This window comes from Notothenia rossii (assembly GCF_949606895.1).
Source record: "Notothenia rossii genome assembly, chromosome: 3".
Taxonomy (NCBI): Eukaryota; Metazoa; Chordata; class Actinopteri; order Perciformes; family Nototheniidae; genus Notothenia; species Notothenia rossii.
The window spans coordinates 75,640,889-75,661,403 of NC_136901.1; the positions used below are offsets into that span (position 1 = coordinate 75,640,889).

Sequence of the window (20,515 nt, forward strand, 5' to 3'; positions counted from 1 at the left end):
TCTCGGTCTCGTCACTCATGAGTCCAGTGAAAGAGGACGCTGAAATAGGCACAGCTGTTGCGATGGTGACTATCACTGATAAAGATGGTGGAAAAAATGGTCTCACAAACCTTAAAATCACAGGTCCTGTGCCATTTAAATTAAAATCTAACTATAAAAAATATTATTCTTTGTTGGTTGACGGGCCTCTGGACAGAGAGAGTGTTTCCCAGTTTAATGTATCAATAACAGCCACAGACGAAGGAACTCCCTCTCTATCGAGCAAAAGTGTCATTACAGTTCAAGTGTCTGATGTTAATGACAACCCTCCTAGATTCCTGGAGCCTCTGATTAATGTTTACGTGAAAGAGAATAGCCCAATAGGAACTACAATTCATGTGCTTACGACATTAGATTCAGACTTAAATGAAAATGCAAAAGCAAGATACCACTTAATAAACAGTTCTCCGAAGACCACACAGATAGCTTCAATGGTTAACATCAACTCAGAGACTGGAGATATAGTCAGCCTGCAGTCTTTTAACTATGAGGAGTTAAACACGTTTCAGTTTAAAGTCCAGGCCACAGACTCTGGTGTTCCTCCTCTCAGCAGCAACGTGACTGTGAATGTTTTAATTCTGGATGAAAATGACAATAATCCAACAGTCCTCGCGCCCTATTCTGAGCATGGCTCCGTTAACAGTGAGAGCATCCCCTATTCTGCTGAGGCGGGATACTTTGTGGCAAAGCTCAGGGCTGTAGACGCAGACTCTGGATACAATGCGCTGCTTTCTTATCACCTCTCTGAGCCCAAAGGAAACAACCTCTTCCGGATTGGAACCAGTAGCGGAGAAATCAGGACTAAGAGGAGAATGAGTGACAATGACCTGAAAACTCACCCCTTGGTGGTGTTGGTTTCTGATAACGGAGAGCCCTCCCTGTCAGCTACTGTGTCTATTGATGTGGTGGTGGTTGAAAGCACAGCTGACATCCAGACTCAGTTCAGACATGTGCCCATACAGGAGGAGAGCTTCTCTGATTTGAACCTGTATCTGCTGATCGCCATTGTGTCGGTGTCAGTGATCTTTCTGCTGAGCCTCATCAGTTTAATAGCTGTCAAATGCCACAGGACAGACGGCAGTTTCAGCAGGTACAGCGCCCCAATGATCACCACCCACCCTGACGGGAGCTGGTCTTACTCTAAATCTACTCAGCAGTACGACGTGTGTTTCAGCTCAGACACAATGAAGAGTGACGTAGTGGTTTTCCCCGGACCGTTTCCGCCTGTAGATGGTGAACTGATCAGTATTAACGGAGGGGACACTTTTACCAGAACTCAGACTTTACCCAACACAGACAAGGTAAGAGCCATACAAAACGGACACTGAAACAATGCCTATTTTGTCTCTATTTTAAAGGTATTTGCATTAAGTGAAGGAAATGTGGTTCTGTTCACCATTTACAATTGGTATTAGAGCTCTGGCAATATAAAACGCTTGATTGCATACATCCACCGTTTTAATGTTTTCAGATAATGCAAAATGGACAAGGCACTCTCCGTGGTGCTGCTATATAGATTATTTCTGTTCAGGAACTTCGGCACAAGCTTGACTTGATGTAGGCCTGCGTACTCGCTTGAACTTGGCTTGTTTACCTACAAAGCAGTTTAATGTTTTAGAATAATATGGGCCTATACACAACAAAATACTAAAGGTTGGTAAAGTAGAAGTGATTAAATTAAATACTCTGTCAAAAAAGACCAATTTGTGAAACATGTTTTTACATAAAGTTGTCATTCAGTATTCATCCATTTCATACAGTACATGTTGAGCGTCCTTCTCTAATTAATGTAGTCTCCATGAAGGCTAATCTCTGCTCAGTTATTATAGTTTCGTTTTTGCAAGGAACGAATATAATGTTTCATGAAATCACATCATGAAACATTTCTGGTGTGTTCTTATTATTTTAGAAACCCAATTACTCGTTAGGTGTGTTTGGTAAATAATCCGCTGTGGTCTATCAAAAGGCCACAAGATGCCGCTCGAGACCACATGACCAACAACTCCTCCTTCCGTGTCGGTGAAATAAAATAGAGGCGGTACGTTTCGTTGGGGCTGGGTTATTAAACCACGTCGTCTTGAAATAAGCTCCATGAATAAGCAGAGCTCGGCCGTCGTGTGGATATTTTCCCGTTTTTGTGGATGAATCGGGTTTTTTGCCTGAATTCCTCATCTAAAGAAAAATATGAGTCGTCAACGAAATAGAGAGGTCGACTTGATGTTGTGCACAATTCTTCTTTGTTTATCTGACTGGTCTGCTGCTCAGATTTCCTACTCCGTTTCAGAGGAGGTGGACAAAGGCACAACGGTGGGAAATCTCGCAAAGGATTTAAACACTCACTCGCAGCAACTCGAGGAACGAGGATTTCGGATTGTTTCGGGCTACAGTAAGACCTTTTTCGAGGCAAATTTAAGAACAGGAGCTTTGGTTGTTAACGATAGAATAGACCGTGAAGAGCTTTGTCCGAATCTACCTAAATGTTCCCTTAATATAGAAGGATTATTAAGCAATCCTATGAATATTTATCGCATAGAAGTCACTATACTTGACGTGAATGATAACGCACCATCCTTCCTTGAGCAAACCTATGTGTTTAATATCTCCGAGTCTTCTTCAACGGGAGAGAGATATCCGCTCCCAATAGCTCAGGATGCAGACACGGGCAGTAATTCAGTGAAAACATACAAGCTAAGTCCGAACGAGCATTTCTCCATAGATGTGAGCAGCGGAGGAGACAGTGTTTCCGCCGAGTTAGTGCTGCAGAAAGCATTAGACCGAGAGAAACAACCAGCCATTAAACTAACATTAACCGCTCTCGACGGAGGAAAACCCGTCAGGTCTGGCAGCATGCAGATTCTTGTGAATGTGATAGATGTTAATGATAACACGCCTTTGTTTAGCAAGCCGCTTTATAAAGTAAGAGTCAGCGAAAATGCTTACATTGGTACGACCATATTGAAACTAATTGCATCTGATTTAGATGAAGGGTCAAATGCAGACATAAGATACTCTTTAATGAAAAACGGAAATGCAAACTCTGCCGAAAAATTCATTGTTATTCCTGAAAGTGGTGAAATCACTGTGAAGGTTCCTTTGGATTACGAGGAAAGCAATGCGTATGAATTACGAGTACAGGCAACAGATCAGGGTGCTTCCCCTCGCAGTGGTTATTCTAAGGTTCTGGTAGAGGTTGTTGATGTCAACGACAATTCCCCAGAAATCTCTATAACTTCACTGATGAGTCCAGTAAAGGAAAGTGCTGACATTGGAACAGTTGTTGCATTAGTGACTGTGACTGATAAAGATGGAGGTCAAAATGGCCTTACAAAATGCAAAATTGAAGACACAGTACCTTTTACATTAAAGTCAAATTACAAGAACTATTATTCTTTGATAGTAAACGGTTTTCTTGACAGAGAGACTGTGTCAAAGTACAATGTAACCATTACTGCTACAGATGAAGGTAATCCGCCTCTATCAAGCACTGCTATAATCACTGTGCACATTTCGGATATTAATGACAACGCACCACGTTTCCCAGAATCCAATATCAATATTTTTGTAGAAGAGAATAGTAAAGTGGGAGATATTATAACAAGAGCAACTGCACAAGATTCAGATGAAAATGAAAATGCAAAATTGACTTATTCGTTAATTGATAATTATCCCAAAAGTTTTCAAATTTCAACAGTTGTGAATATAAACTCGGAGACTGGAGATATAGTCAGCCTGCAGTCTTTTAACTATGAGGAGTTAAACACGTTTCAGTTTAAAGTCCAGGCCACAGACTCTGGTGTCCCTCCTCTCAGCAGCAACGTGACTGTGAACGTTTTAATTCTGGATGAAAATGACAATAATCCAACAGTCCTCGCGCCCTATTCTGAGCACGGCTCTGTTAACAGTGAGAGCATCCCCTATTCTGCTGAGGCGGGATACTTTGTGGCAAAGATCAGGGCTGTAGACGCAGACTCTGGATACAATGCGCTGCTTTCGTATCACCTCTCTGAGCCCAAAGGAAACAACCTCTTCCGGATTGGAACCAGTAGCGGAGAAATCAGGACTAAGAGGAGAATGAGTGACAATGACCTGAAAACTCACCCCTTGGTGGTGTTGGTTTCTGATAACGGAGAACCCTCCCTGTCAGCTACTGTGTCTATTGATGTGGTGGTGGTTGAAAGCACAGCTGACATCCAGACTCAGTTCAGACATGTGCCCATAAAGGAGGAGGGCTTCTCTGATTTGAACCTGTATCTGCTGATCGCCATTGTGTCGGTGTCAGTGATCTTTCTGCTGAGCCTCATCAGTTTAATAGCTGTCAAATGCCACAGGACAGACGGCAGTTTCAGCAGGTACAGCGCCCCAATGATCACCACCCACCCTGACGGGAGCTGGTCTTACTCTAAGTCTACTCAGCAGTACGACGTGTGTTTCAGCTCAGACACAATGAAGAGTGATGTAGTGGTTTTCCCCGGACCGTTTCCGCCTGTAGATGGTGAACTGATCAGTATTAACGGAGGAGAAACTTTCACCAGAACTCAGACTTTACCCAACCAAGACAAGGTACGTGTTCTTCAGCTTTATATGACGTCCTTTCAGTCTCCATGAGTTACAGACATTGCTATGCTATTTAAGTGTCATTGCATACACAAACAGAAATTAATTAAAAAGTAATATTTATACTATCAATTGCATCCAATGTTGACGCAGATTACCTCCATTCATTAGTATGTTGCAGTTTATAACGAAAATAAATGCCAATTAATTATGCGATAGTGATATGTGTGTATCACCTCAGAGGCATAGCACCCATATATTCATATGTTTAATGTTTTAGGGTCCTGAGAAAGCGGTCTCTGAAAACAGATGAGTAAAAAGTCGGACACACTGGATCCTTGCAGTTTGAAAGCACAGCGCTTTCCGTGGTGCTGATCTTTGTCTATGCTGCCTTTGAAGTCTTGGAGCTCTCTTTGTCTTTATTGTCTTAACTTATCTACAATAAGAGAATAACATGCGTTTGGTTGACAGACCATTGTTTATATGCTATTTTATGAAAGGCCCTAAAATGAAAATAGCAGTTTTATTGAAACACAGCATGACTGGGTCTCTGAATTACAATTTGGCTATTTAGATGTTCATATTTACATTAGAAAACTTTAATGGATATATATCACAAATTACTTTTGATTTCATACACTTAAGGCCAATTGATTGACACATTTACAGTTTTTTCAGTTGCTAACACACAAAAATCTCACATAGCCTAATTATTTGAACTCTCACCCAAAGAGCAAAACCTGAGCTCAAATCTCCAAAACTCTAAACACATTTTCAAGGTTCAAGGTTCAAGGTTCTTTATTTGTCATACGCTCTCTTCAGCTCTGCAATCAATTTGCAATTCAACCTGGCACTTATCGCAAAACACTGCAAACGGTTCTCTAAGTAAGACACAGAAAACTGACTTATTCACTTGCTTTCCATTTTCAAAACACTGCCATTAAAAATGCTACAAACATGAACCAATCAACAAATACACAAGCCAAATGACCGTAAACACCAAACTGCTTTATTGTTCACTCATCAATCAGGATGTAAGCACTAGAAGAAGGCTTCATGTAAGACATTTATAAAAACAACAATGGATATATGGACAGCAGCCAGAGGAAGAGGTAGAGGGAGGATAAGAGAGAGGGAGGATAAGAGAGAGAGAGAGAGAGAGAGAGAGAGAGAGAGAGAGAGAGAGAGAGGGAGGATGAATTGAAGTCAATTGAAGAGTTCATTTGCAGCATACCGGTTAAAGCTATCTTTTCTATTTGCTGTATTTAATGTTTTGTTTCAACAAAATATTGGTATTTCTGTATATTTTTCTGTTGTGCATAATTTTCTACATACAGAAAAAAGCCCATAAAAGTAAGTGTGCTTCAGATAAAGCACCACAGTGTGTAGTTGGTTGGACAAAGTGTCTTGTACTATCAATGAAGCGAGGGCCATTTGGTGCAAAAGTTAGGTTTTGGTAAGTGTTTATGTAGTTTTGGGTGCATTGCTTAATTTTGCAAGACAAATGAGGTGTTTTGCACTTTGGGTGTGTGATTTTGAGAATTGTGTTAAGTGTTTTGAGAAAATGAGCCCTGTTGTCAAAAAATGTGTTTTAGCAATTTAAAAAAACTGTAACATGTTTAATGAACTATCCGTTCTCACCACAAGATGTCGCTCAGCCCACACATATGATTGTGAGAATAATTGTAAAACTCCTCCCTGCACGGGAAGCCAAAAACGTCATCAGTTATCAGTTTAGAGAGACACTATTTCACGGAGGACAGGACGGCTAATGACTAATCGTGTTCATGGGTGCTATATAAACTGTTAACACATGATAAGCGGGATTCCGAGCTTATTGTACAACGATGGGAAACGAGGAATACGCCTGGATTCATGTTGTTGCTCTGCTGTGTCTTTGTGGCCGGTCGGCTTCGCAATTATCTTACTCCATTTCCGAGGAGGTGAACAAAGGCACCGTGTTGGGAAATATCGCAAAGGATTTAAACCTCAATGTACAGGACCTAGACACCAGGGATCTACGTGTTGTTTCGAGTTACAGTAAGACATATTTTGACGTGAATTTACGTACCGGGAACCTATTTGTTGACGAGAGGATAAACCGAGAGGAGCTTTGTCCGAACACGGAACAATGCTCCCTGAGAATACAGGCTGTTTTAAGCAATCCCATGAATGTTCATCGTATTGAGATCAATGTTTTAGACATAAACGATAACTCTCCGGAGTTCATTGAACAAACGTATTCGTTGAACATCTCCGAATCAACGTCACCGGGAGAGCGATATCTTCTACCTATTGCAGAGGACGCAGACATAGGCAGCAACACAGTGAAGAGCTACAAGCTGAGCCAAAATGAATATTTCTCTCTTGATGTGCAAACCGCTGGAGAAGATGGTGTGTCTGCTGAGTTAGTGCTGCAGAAAGCTTTAGACAGAGAGAAAAAGCCTATAATTAATCTTCTCCTCACCGCTGTAGATGGAGGAAAACCTACAAGATCCGGTACACTGCACATAAATGTCAACGTAATCGATGCGAATGATAACACACCGATTTTTAGTAAATCGCTTTATAAAGTAAGTGTAAGTGAAAATACTGCACAGGGTACAGTGGTAATGAAATTAAATGCAACGGATTTAGACGAAGGCATGAACAGTAAGATCCTATATTCGTTCATCAAACGAGGAAATAATGATCCATCAAATATTTTTGATTTAAATTCTGAAACAGGAGAAATCACTGTGAAGGTTACATTAGATTATGAAGAGACTCCTGCTTATGAAGTTAGAGTTCAAGCAAAGGATCAAGGTTTCTCACCTCGTAGTGCTCATGCTAAACTGCTGATAGAAATAATTGATGTGAATGACAATGCCCCGGAAATATCTGTGACGTCACTCATGACCCCAGTAAAAGAAGATGCAGAAATGGGCACAATAGTTGCTTTGGTTACAGTTAGTGATAAAGATGGAGGAAGTAATGGTGTGACTAACTGTAAGGTAGTGGGATATGTTCCTTTTAAGCTGAAGTCCAACTACAAAAATGACTATTCATTAGTAGTAGATGGACCACTGGACAGAGAAAACATTTCTCTTTACAATGTCACAATTACAGCAACAGATGAGGGAAATCCACCTCTGTCCAGTATCAGAGTCATTACTGTTCATGTGTCTGATGTCAATGATAATGCACCTCGATTTATGGAGCCTGTGATTAATGTTTATTTGAAAGAAAACAGTGCAGTAGGCTCTGTTATTCATACAATAAGGGCCTTTGATCCTGACTTAGACAGAAATTCACAGCTGACTTATAAGTTGTTAGATAGTTCCCCAAAAAATATTCCTATTTCATCCGTTTTAAACATCAACTCAGAGACTGGAGATATAGTCAGCCTGCAGTCTTTTAACTATGAGGAGTTAAACACGTTTCAGTTTAAAGTCCAGGCCACAGACTCTGGTGTTCCTCCTCTCAGCAGCAACGTGACTGTGAACGTTTTAATTATGGATGAAAATGACAATAATCCAACAGTCCTCGCGCCCTATTCTGAGCATGGCTCCGTTAACAGTGAGAGCGTTCCCTATTCTGCTGAGGCGGGATACTTTGTGGCAAAGATCAGGGCTGTAGACGCAGACTCTGGATATAATGCGCTGCTTTCTTATCACCTCTCTGAGCCCAAAGGAAACAACCTCTTCCGGATCGGAACCAGTAGCGGAGAAGTCAGGACTAAGAGGAGAATGAGTGACAATGACCTGAAAACTCACCCCTTGGTGGTGTTGGTTTCTGATAACGGAGAACCCTCCCTGTCAGCTACTGTGTCTATTGATGTGGTGGTGGTTGAGAGCACAGCTGACATCCAGACTCAGTTCAGACATGTGCCCATAAAGGAGGAGAGCTTATCAGATTTGAACCTTTATCTGCTGATCGCCATTGTGTCGGTGTCAGTGATCTTTCTGCTGAGCCTCATCAGTTTAATAGCTGTCAAATGCCACAGGACAGACGGCAGTTTCAGCAGGTACAGCGCCCCAATGATCACCACCCACCCTGACGGGAGCTGGTCTTACTCTAAATCTACTCAGCAGTACGACGTGTGTTTCAGCTCAGACACAATGAAGAGTGACGTAGTGGTTTTCCCCGGACCGTTTCCGCCTGTAGATGGTGAACTGATTAGTATTAACGGAGGAGACACTTTTACCAGAACTCAGACTTTACCCAACACAGACAAGGTAGGCAATTGTGTCGTGAATGCTCATGGAACTTGAAATGCTATCATAAAAAATACTGACATTTTATACCTGCTTATGCGTCATAATATTTAAAATATTCAGATAAATAAAAGCATACATATGTAGAACGCTTTAAAGCATGCATGACTAAGACAACAAAATAAAACTATGATTGATTCCAAGTTATTCACGCTTGATAAAATACAACATTTAAAGAAATGTTTGACTTTACGATCCACTTTATGGCTAAAATGTGTTGAAGACCAGTTGCTTACTGACATGCTGTTTCACAACTTCCAGCCATTTTACAATGTGTGCAACTCTTTTTATATACCTTAAGTTGTCCCTGCCTGAATACCAATCATCATCATGTCTTAAGTAAAGCTTCTGTTTGAAAGTGTGAAAATATGACTTATAGTATTTGATGGAGCTATCTGGTGCTGAACCCCGTCTATGTGAAAGCAATGTGCAAAACCTGCCGCTTTGATGCCTGTGGAAAGGATGTGATGGTGAAAATATCCAAGCATTGGTTTTTTTATTAGAATTTAAAAAAGTATTTTACATGGTGCTGTCTTTTTGGTTGTTCAGGTAGTTTCCCTCTTCTCTGAGGTGATTGAAAGTAATGAAAAGGCACTGTGGGTGCTTGTCTTAATGTTGACAAAATGTAGTCTCTGTATAATTCTATTTAATCAAACTCCGTTCTTTAATTTTCCATTCACTTTAAATATAGGACATTTAAAGTATGGCAAACTATAAATTCGAAGTCAAATTCCCACTGGACATTTTGTAATATTTTTGATTTAAGACCTCAAATAGTACACTTCTGATTATATTCAGTGCTGTCATCTTCTTAATATTAAAACAAGTGTTTCCAATGTAATAATGATAATTTATATCATTAATAATATATTTGATTACATAGCTGTATGCCAAACTGCATTTATTGTAATTGCAAACATAAAAATCACCACGTGATGTCGCATGAGACCGATGGACACGCATATGTTTATGTTTCCCAAACTCCTCCTCCCTGCATGGGAAAAAATGAAACCGTCATCAGCCTTTAGTACACCCGCGGAACGCGCTGTGACGAGAAGGGCAGGATCGTCCTCTCAACAATATTTATTTGGACGCAAATATCTGTCCTTAATGATCGACTGGGTTCAGCTTGTCTAATGAATCAACGATGTATTTTCGACTACAACAGGAATACTTCTGGATACATATTGTTGCTTTTCTTTGCCTTTGTGGCCGGTCGGCTTCGCAATTATCCTACTCCATTTCCGAGGAGGTGAACAAAGGCACCGTGTTGGGAAATATCGCAAAGGATTTAAACCTTAATGTACAGGACCTAGAAACCAGGGATCTACGTATTGTTTCGAGTTACAGTAAGGAATATTTTGAAGTCAATTTGCGGACCGGCAACCTCGTTGTTGACGAGAGGATAGACAGAGAGGAGCTTTGTCCAAATGTGGTAAAATGCTCCATCAAAATACAAGCTGCGTTAAATGATCCAACGAATGTTTATCGTATAGAAGTCAACATTCTTGATATAAATGATAACCCGCCTTCCTTCATTGAACAGTCGCATACATTCAATATCTCTGAATCATTGTCACCTGGAGAGCGATATCTTCTCCCAATAGCAGAAGACGCAGACATAGCCAGCAACACAGTGAAGAATTACAAGCTGGGCCAAAATGCATATTTCTCTCTTGATGTGCAAAGCAACGGAGAACACGGTGTATCTGCCGAGTTAGTGCTGCAGAAAGCTTTAGACAGAGAGAAACAGTCGGTAATTAATCTTCTCCTCACCGCTGTAGATGGAGGAACACCTCCTAGATCGGGAACATTGCAGTTAACCGTTAATGTTATAGATGTTAATGACAACACACCGACATTTACCAAATCTCTTTATATGGTGCGTGTCAGCGAAAATGCACAGCCTGCCACAATTATTTTTAGGTTAAATGCAACGGATTTAGACGAGGGCATGAACAGTAAGATCCTATACTCGTTCATCAAACGGGGAAATATTGACCCGTCTCATATTTTTGATTTGAACTCGGAAACCGGAGAAATATTTGTGAAGGGTAGATTAGATTATGAAGAGACTCCTGCTTATGAAGTTAGAGTTCAAGCAAAGGATCAAGGCACTTCTCCTCGTAGTGCTCATGCTAAACTGTTGATAGAAATAATTGATGTGAATGACAATGCCCCGGAAATATCTGTGACGTCACTCATGACCCCAGTAAAAGAAGATGCAGAAATGGGTACAATAGTTGCTTTGGTTACAGTAAGTGATACAGATGGAGGAAGTAATGGTGTGACTAACTGTAAGGTAGTGGGATCTGTTCCTTTTAAGCTGAAGTCCAACTACAAAAATGACTATTCATTAGTAGTAGATGGACCATTGGACAGAGAAAACATTTCTCTTTACAATGTCACAATTACAGCAACAGATGAGGGAAATCCACCTCTGTCCAGTATCAGAGTCATTACTGTTCATGTGTCTGATGTCAATGATAATGCACCTCGATTTATGGAGCCTGTGATTAATGTGTATGTGAAAGAAAACAGTGCAGTAGGCTCTGTTATTCATACAATAAGGGCCTTTGATCCTGACTTAGACAGAAATTCACAGCTGACTTATAAATTGTTAGATAGTTCCCCAAAAAATATTCCTATTTCATCCGTTTTAAACATCAACTCAGAGACTGGAGATATAGTCAGCCTGCAGTCTTTTAACTATGAGGAGTTAAACACGTTTCAGTTTAAAGTCCAGGCCACAGACTCTGGTGTTCCTCCTCTCAGCAGCAACGTGACTGTGAACGTTTTAATTCTGGATGAAAATGACAATAATCCAACAGTCCTCGCGCCCTATTCTGAGCACGGCTCCGTTAACAGTGAGAGCATCCCCTATTCTGCTGAGGCGGGATACTTTGTGGCAAAGATCAGGGCTGTAGACGCAGACTCTGGATACAATGCGCTGCTTTCGTATCACCTCTCTGAGCCCAAAGGAAACAACCTCTTCCGGATCGGAACCAGTAGCGGAGAAATCAGGACTAAGAGGAGAATGAGTGACAATGACCTGAAAACTCACCCCTTGGTGGTGTTGGTTTCTGATAACGGAGAACCCTCCCTGTCAGCTACTGTCTCTATTGATGTGGTGGTGGTTGAAAGCACAGCTGACATCCAGACTCAGTTCAGACATGTGCCCATACAGGAGGAGAGCTTCTCTGATTTGAACCTGTATCTGCTGATCGCCATTGTGTCGGTGTCAGTGATCTTTCTGCTGAGCCTCATCAGTTTAATAGCTGTCAAATGCCACAGGACAGACGGCAGTTTCAGCAGGTACAGCGCCCCAATGATCACCACCCACCCTGACGGGAGCTGGTCTTACTCTAAATCTACTCAGCAGTACGACGTGTGTTTCAGCTCAGACACAATGAAGAGTGACGTAGTGGTTTTCCCCGGCCCGTTTCCGCCTGTAGATGGTGAACTGATCAGTATTAACGGAGGAGACACTTTTACCAGAACTCAGACTTTACCCAACACAGACAAGGTAGGCAATTGTGTCGTGAATGCTCATGGAATTTGAAATGCTATCATAAAAAATACTGACATTTTATACCTGCTTATGCGTCATACATTTATATTTACAATATTTAGATAAATAAAAGCATACATATGTAGAACACTGTAAAGCATAATGACTACGAAGACAAAATAAAACTGATTCCAAGTTATTCACGCTTGATAAAATACAACATTTAAAGAAATGTTTGACTTTACGACCCACTTTATGGCTAAAATGTGTTGAACACCAGTTGCTTACTGACATGCTGTAACACAACTTCTAGCCCTTTTACAATGTGTGCAACTCTTTTTATATACCTTAAGTTGTCCCTGCCAGAATACCAATCATCATCATCATGTCTTAAGTAAAGCTTGTGTTTGAAAGTGTGAAAATATGACTTATAGTATTTGATGGAGCTATCTGGTGCTGAACCATGTCTATGTGAAAGCAATGTGCAAAACCTGCCGCTTTGATGCCTGTGGAAAGGATGTGATGGTGAAAAAAAATCTAAGCAGTTTTTTTTATCAGTATTTAAAAAGTTTTTGACATGGTGCTGTCTTTTCGGTTGTTCAGGTAGTTTCCCTCTTCTCTGAGGGGATTGAATGTAATGAAAAGGCGCTATTCTTTGATGCTTGTCTTGATGTTGACAAAATGTGGTCATTGTATAATTCTGCTTAATCAAACTACATTCTTTAATTTTCCATTCACTTTAAAACATATATATATGCGCGCATATGTGTGTGTCTGTATTTATTTATAAACTGTATATTATTCCTGATTGCTTTATTTTTGAGAAACCTATTCTGCACCTAACAGGGTTTTAAGAGAGTCCAATACCCTATGAGACTGTTCAGTCTCATAAGACATGCTCAATTTACTTTTTGAAAACACAAGCTCACAATAAAGTCAGATGGGAGAACTACATAAGCAAAGTGTGATAGACAAATATGCATTCTTATATTAAACAAACAGAAAAGAAAATGTTGTTGTTCCACGAGGCAGTTGTAGCCATAGCAAATTGATTAACAAGTGAATTTAGGTACTTAACCTTCAACTACCTGCTGCCTGAAATCCCTGTGACATCACTGTAGATTGTTGTAACCAACTAGCTGTGGGACATTATCACAATACATATTTAAGTTAATTGACTTGGATTGTAAAGGTCTTTCGCTGTAGTTACTAGCCTTGTCAACATGCTTTGGTTAAGGCCTATTCTTTCAATATGATGGATTTGAATAGTTGGATATTATTAGAATACTAAAAGGACAACATAGGTTGATTGTTTTACTGTAATTGCAATGCTAATACCAATTCAGCATAGTGGTAGGACTAACTGCTAACAAGGTGTTGATATTTCGAGTCTGGTTGTTAATGCTTGCTATCATGTTCAATGTTATGGGCTAAATTGTACATGCAAGTGTGATAAGGCCTAGGGGAAGATGCTAATGTTATGTAACTTCTCAATACTTTCATTTTTCACTTACAGTGAAACTCAATATGTTTTTTGCATCCTGTGCGCCAATTACTCTGTGTTTTAAATATTATTATATTATATACTTGTAGGTTATAGCATCATTTTATATCTGTATTGTGCTCTGGCAGGAATTCGCAACCAACATGTTAATAACAGTCAACTTTTTTGTTGTTGTATTTAACTCTATGGTTTTACACAGTTTTTATAACCAGAAATTCACATATTTAACAATTCAATCCTCAAAGTAATACAAGTCAAAATGTGTTAAAATTTAGTTTTTTAACTATAATAGGATAGTCAATACCTGTGTTTTTTCAGTTTATCAATGTAAAGTAGTGGTTAAATTAAGCAAAATTAGAAAATATTTATTTCTTTACTCATATATTTTCTTGCAATTATACATTTTTTAAATGAGTATTAGCAGTATTTGTTATGTATTTGACAGTGATATAGCCATAACAAAAGTTGTTAGTAAAATTACAGAAAACGCAGCTAATTTTGCCAACAGCAAATCCATTATTTACGGTTAGTTTTGTTAAATTCTTATTTAAAAACTGCTAAAAAACAGATAAATCATGTATTCAATTTCTACAGATTTTTTAATGAAAATACATCACACATTTCAATAAACCGTTTTTTCTTGTAATTTTAATATGATTTCCTGTAATTATGAAATACAATAAAAAACTGTTCATTTTTGGGGGGAAGGACTTTTTTACAGTGTATAGGACATTTAAAGTATGGCAAACTAAAAATTGGAAGTCAATTTCCCACTGGACATACTGTAATATTTTAGATGTAAGACCTCAAATAGTACACTTCTGATTATATTCAGTGCTGTCACCTTCTTAATATTAAAACAAGTGTTTCCATTGTAATAATGATAATATATATCATTAATAATATATTTGATTACATAGCTGTATGCCAAACTGCATTTCTTGTTATTGCAAACATAAAAATCACCACGTGATGTCGCATGAGACCGATGGACAAGCATATGTTTCCCAAACTCCTCCTCCCTGCATGGGAAAAAATGAAACCGTCATCAGCCTTGAGTACACCCGTGGAACGCGCTGTGACGAGAAGGGCAGGATCGTCCTCTCAACAATATTTATTTGGACGCAAATATCTGTCCTTAATGATCGACTGGGTTCAGTTCGTCTAATGAATCAACGATGTCTTTTCGACTACAACAGGAATACTTCTGGATACATATTGTTGCTCTGCTGTATCTTTGTGGCCGGTCGGCTTCGCAATTATCTTACTCCATTTCCGAGGAGGTGAACAAAGGCACCGTGTTGGGAAATATCGCAAAGGATTTAAACGTCAATGTACAGGACCTAGAAACCAGGGATCTACGTATTGTTTCGAGTTACAGTAAGAAATATTTTGAAGTCAATTTGCGGACTGGCAACCTCGTTGTTGACGAGAGGATAAACAGAGAGGAGCTTTGTCCAAATGTGGTAAAATGCTCCATCAAAATACAAGCAGTTCTTAACGATCCAATGACTGCACACCGCATAGAGGTTAATATCTTAGATGCAAACGATAATTCGCCCGCTTTTACTGAAGGAACGTATTATTTTAATATTTCCGAATCATCTTTAACCGGAGAGCGATATCTTCTCCCAATAGCAGTAGACGCAGACATAGGCAGCAACTCAGTAAAGAGCTACAAGCTGAGCCAAAATGCATATTTCTCTCTCGATGTGCAGAGCGGCGGAGAACACGGTGGAGAACACGGTGTGTCTGCTGAGTTAGTGCTGCAGAAAGCTTTAGACAGAGAGAAACAGTCGGTAATCAGACTTATCTTGACGGCTGTGGATGGAGGTAAACCTGCAAGATCGGGGTCATTAGACATACACGTTAATGTATTAGATGCCAATGATAATATTCCAGTTTTTAGTAAATCACTTTATAAAGTAAGTGCGCAGGAAAATGCTGAACATGGAACAGTGGTAATTAAGTTAAATGCAACGGATTTAGACGAGGGCATGAACAGTAAGATCCTATATTCGTTCATCAATCGAGGAAATATTGATCCATCAAATATTTTTGATTTAAATTCTGAAACAGGAGAAATCACTGTGAAGGGTAGATTAGATTATGAAGAGACTCCTGCTTATGAAATTAGAGTTCAAGCAAAGGATCAAGGTTTCTCACCTCGTAGTGCTCATGCTAAACTGCTGATAGAAATAATTGATGTGAATGACAATGCACCGGAAATATCTGTGACGTCACTCATGACCCCAGTTAAAGAAGATGCAGAAATGGGCACAATAGTTGCTTTGGTTACAGTAAGTGATAAAGATGGAGGAAACAATGGTGTGACTAACTGTAAGGTAGTGGGATCTGTTCCTTTCAAGTTGAAGTCCAACTACAAAAATGACTATTCATTAGTAGTAGATGGACCACTGGACAGAGAAAACATTTCTCTTTACAATGTCACAATTACAGCAACAGATGAGGGAAATCCACCTCTGTCCAGTATCAGAGGCATTACTGTTCATGTGTCTGATGTTAATGATAATGCACCTCGATTTATGGAGCCTGTGATTAATGTTTATGTGAAAGAAAACAGTGCAGTAGGCTCTGTTATTCATACAATACGGGCCTTTGATCCTGACTTAGACAGAAATTCAAAGCTGACTTATAAGTTGTTAGATAGTTCCCCAAAAAATATTCCTATTTCATCCGTTTTAAACATCAACTCAGAGACTGGAGATATAGTCAGCCTGCAGTCTTTTAACTATGAGGAGTTAAACACGTTTCAGTTTAAAGTCCAGGCCACAGACTCTGGTGTTCCTCCTCTCAGCAGCAACGTGACTGTGAACGTTTTAATTCTGGATGAAAATGACAATAATCCAACAGTCCTCGCGCCCTATTCTGAGCACGGCTCCGTTAACAGTGAGAGCATCCCCTATTCTGCTGAGGCGGGATACTTTGTGGCAAAGATCAGGGCTGTAGACGCAGACTCTGGATACAATGCGCTGCTTTCGTATCACCTCTCTGAGCCCAAAGGAAACAACCTCTTCCGGATCGGAACCAGCAGCGGAGAAATCAGGACTAAGAGGAGAATGAGTGACAATGACCTGAAAACTCACCCCTTGGTGGTGTTGGTTTCTGATAACGGAGAGCCCTCCCTGTCAGCTACTGTCTCTATTGATGTGGTGGTGGTTGAAAGCACAGCTGACATCCAGACCCAGTTCAGACATGTGCCCATAAAGGAGGAGAGCTTCTCAGATTTGAACCTGTATCTGCTGATCGCCATTGTGTCGGTGTCAGTGATCTTTCTGCTGAGCCTCATCAGTTTAATAGCTGTCAAATGCCACAGGACAGATGGCAGTTTCAGCAGGTACAGCGCCCCAATGATCACCACCCACCCTGACGGGAGCTGGTCTTACTCTAAATCTACTCAGCAGTACGACGTGTGTTTCAGCTCAGACACAATGAAGAGTGACGTAGTGGTTTTCCCCGGACCGTTTCCGCCTGTAGATGGTGAACTGATCAGTATTAACGGAGGAGACACTTTTACCAGAACTCAGACTTTACCCAACAATGACAAGGTACGTGTTCTTCAGCTTTACATGAAGTCCTTTCAGTCTCCATGAGTTAAAGACGTTGCTATGCTACTGAAGTGTCATTGCATACACAAACAGAAATTAACTAAAAAGTAATATTCCTACTATCAATTGCATCGAATGTTGGCGCAGATTACCTCCATTCATTAGTATGCAGTTTATAATGAAAATAAATGCCAATTAATTATGTGATAGTGATATGTGTGTATCACCTCAGAGGCATAGCACCCTTATATTCATATGTTTAATGTTTTAGGGTCCTGAGAAAGCGGTCTCTGAAAACAGATGAGTAAAAAGTCGGACACACTGGATCCTTGCAGTTTGAAAGTACAGCGCTTTCCGTGGTGCTGATCTTTGTCTATGCTGCCTTCGAAGTCTTGGAGCTCTCTTTGTCTTTATTGTGTTAACTTATCTACAATAAGAGAATAACATGCGTTTGGTTGACAGACTATTTTATAAGCTATTTTATGAAAGGCCCTAAAATGAAAATAGCAGTTTTATTGAAACACATCTTGACTGGGTCTCTGAATTACAATTTGACTATTTACAGTTTTTTTCGATTGAAAACACACTTTCTTTTTTAATAACACAATTCACAAAACCACATACCCAAAGTGCAAAACACCTAATGTATCCTGCTAAGTGAAGAACTGCAATCAAAACTACATAAACACTTACCAAATGCAAACTTTAGCACTAACTATAACACACTTCATTCATAATACTAAATAGTTTGACCACACAACTACACACTGCTGAGCATAATCTAAAGCACTTTCATCCGTTATGGGCTATGCTCTGTACATAGAGGTTTCTGCAGAGAAAGATTGCTTGAGTATACAGAAATACAGTAAATGAAGAAATACAAATGAGTTGTTGAAAAAAATCGTATTTTATTCAAAACTAACATTGTGCAACATGCATCTCAGCATATAGCTACTATGCTTCGGATCTCTCTAAGTGTGAGGGCATTGTTTGCCAAAACCCAGTTTGTAGCTGCTGCTTCCTGTGCCTCATTGAAAATCCCTAGCCTTCCACCTGAACCTCTTTGTTTCTCAGTCCTTCAGATAAACAACAAAGATATAGTGGTTGGTCTGTGTTGCATAAAAGTAAGTCTACGACAGTACATTGTGCAGGATTTGTGTAAAGTTATAGTATGCAACATGCCAATAATTCAATTACAGTAATGAAGTAAATACGTTTCACACAACAGATATACGCACTGATATATCATGAATTATGCAGAACTGAAAACTGCTAACTAACCTGTTTTCAAGTCTAAGTGTCCGGATTAAAGAGGCAACAGTAAATTGGCTTAGATTAGGCTGAACCCTCTGGACGTCCTCTCCCTCCAGCTCTACCTCTACCTCTCATTCTTCCTCCTCTCACTCTCACCCCAGCTCTTCCTCTTCCTCTTGCTCTTGCTTCCATGTTGGCTTCCATTGTTGCTGTAAGAAAATACTCACCTGTGGTATTTTTATAGTGCTAACATCCTGATTGATGAGCCAACAATTATGCTCTCAGGTGTTTGGTCAGGTGGAATGTGTTTCTTGATCATTGGTCCATGTGTGAGGCATTTTGAATATCAGTGTTTTAAATCAGCTAACACGTGACTTTATGTCAAATTCCTGTGTCTTACGTGGAGAAACGTGTGCAGTGGTTGGCAAAAAGTGCCATGTTGATTTGCAAATTGTGTGAAAAGCTGAAAATGTGTTTAGAGTTTTGGAGATTTGAGCCGATGTTTTGCTCTTTGAGTGTCAGTTCAAATAATTGTGCTTTATGTAGAATTTTAGTGTGTTAGCAATCGAGAAAAACTGTAAATGTTCATATTTACATTAGAAAACCTTAATGGATATAGGTTATCACAAATTAATTTTGATATCATACACTTCAGGCCAAAAAAGTGTCAGTTTTTTCAGTTGCTAACACACACAAATCTCACATAAAGCCTAATTACTTGAACTCTCACCCAAAGAGCAAAACCTGAGCTCAAATCTCCAAAACTCTAAACACATTTTCAAGGTTCAAGGTTCAAGGTTCTTTATTTGTCATACGCTCTCTTCAGCTCTGCAATCAATTTGCAATTCAACTTGGCACTTTTTGCAAAACACTGCAAACAGTTCTCTAAGTAAGACACAGAAAACTGACATATTCACTTGTTTTCCATTTTCAAAACACTGCCATTAAAAATGCTACAAATGAACCAATCAACAAATACACAAGCCAAATGACGGTAAACACCAAACTGCTTTATTGTTGACTCATCAATCAGGATGTAAGCACTAAAAGAAGGCTTCATGTAAGACATTTATAAAAACAACAATGGATATATGGATAGCAGCCAGAGGAAGAGGTAGAGGGAGGATAAGAGAGAGAGGGAGGATAAGAGAGAGAGAGAGAGAGAGAGAGACAGAGAGAGAGAAAGAGAAAGAGAGAGAGGATGAGAGAGAGAGGGAGGTTGAATTGAAGTCAAAGCCATGTTGGATAAACTACCATCTTATATCTGCTTCCTGATCTCTCTGCGAATTGAAAGTAGTTATTGCCTGAGATCTCATGCTGTGGTTTTCTTAAATATGCCAAGTGCTAGGACTTTCTTAGGGAAGAAAGCTTTTAGATGTGCAGCTCCACTAACTTGGAACAGTCTGCAAAAATAATGGAAAGTTACCAATCTGGTACCACTACATGTTTTTAAAGCTCGGTGGATGCTACACAATCAGATGTTGTTGGTACCTGTACATGTGGATAGATATGTAAATTGTAATCCCTGTAAATGTTGCTGTATGATGTCCTTTTGTTGTTCTGTTGTTTATGTTTTTATGTCTTCATGTGGAACCTACTGCTGCAGGTCTCCCTTGAAAAAGAGATCATTGATCTCAATGGGATTTCACCTGGATAAATAAAGGTTTTGAATTGAATTGAAGTCAATTGAAGAGTTCATTTGCAGCATAGCGGTTAAAGCTATCTTTTCTACTGTATTTAATGTTTTGTTTCTACAGAATATTGGTATTTCTGCACATTTTTCTGTAGTGCATATTTTTCTACATACAGAAAAAAGTCCATAAAAGTA

At 39.6% G+C, this 20,515-nt stretch overlaps 3 protein-coding genes across 20 annotated transcripts in view; all 3 read left to right on the forward strand.

Moving 5' to 3' along the window:
* LOC307031494 (protocadherin alpha-C2-like) overlaps positions 1–20,515 on the forward strand; it is a gene marked incomplete at its 5' end in the record, with an annotated part of 199,614 nt that overhangs the window by 123,775 nt on the left and 55,324 nt on the right. The window contains one exon of one of the 18 annotated variants that reach the window (XM_079668647.1): positions 1,564–4,599. The exons of 16 other annotated variants lie outside the window; for them this stretch is intronic. In XM_079668647.1, coding sequence (XP_079524773.1) covers positions 2,224–4,599 — 2,376 coding nt within the window. Of the gene's footprint in view, positions 1–1,563; positions 4,600–6,297; positions 8,811–20,515 lie in introns of those variants that run through there. One more of the 18 variants, XM_079668649.1, reaches the window with a different exon arrangement.
* LOC307034547 (protocadherin alpha-5-like) lies at positions 9,391–12,411 on the forward strand (the record flags this gene model as incomplete). Its single annotated transcript, XM_079673372.1, has 1 exon — positions 9,391–12,411. Exon 1 carries the CDS (start codon positions 9,997–9,999, stop codon positions 12,409–12,411), a length of 2,415 nt encoding a protein of 804 aa, XP_079529498.1. The 5' UTR covers positions 9,391–9,996.
* On the forward strand, positions 14,914–17,478 carry LOC307034549 (protocadherin alpha-2-like; the record flags this gene model as incomplete). Its single annotated transcript, XM_079673375.1, has 1 exon — positions 14,914–17,478. The coding sequence occupies exon 1, from the start codon at positions 15,043–15,045 to the stop codon at positions 17,476–17,478; it is 2,436 nt and encodes an 811-aa protein (XP_079529501.1). The 5' UTR covers positions 14,914–15,042.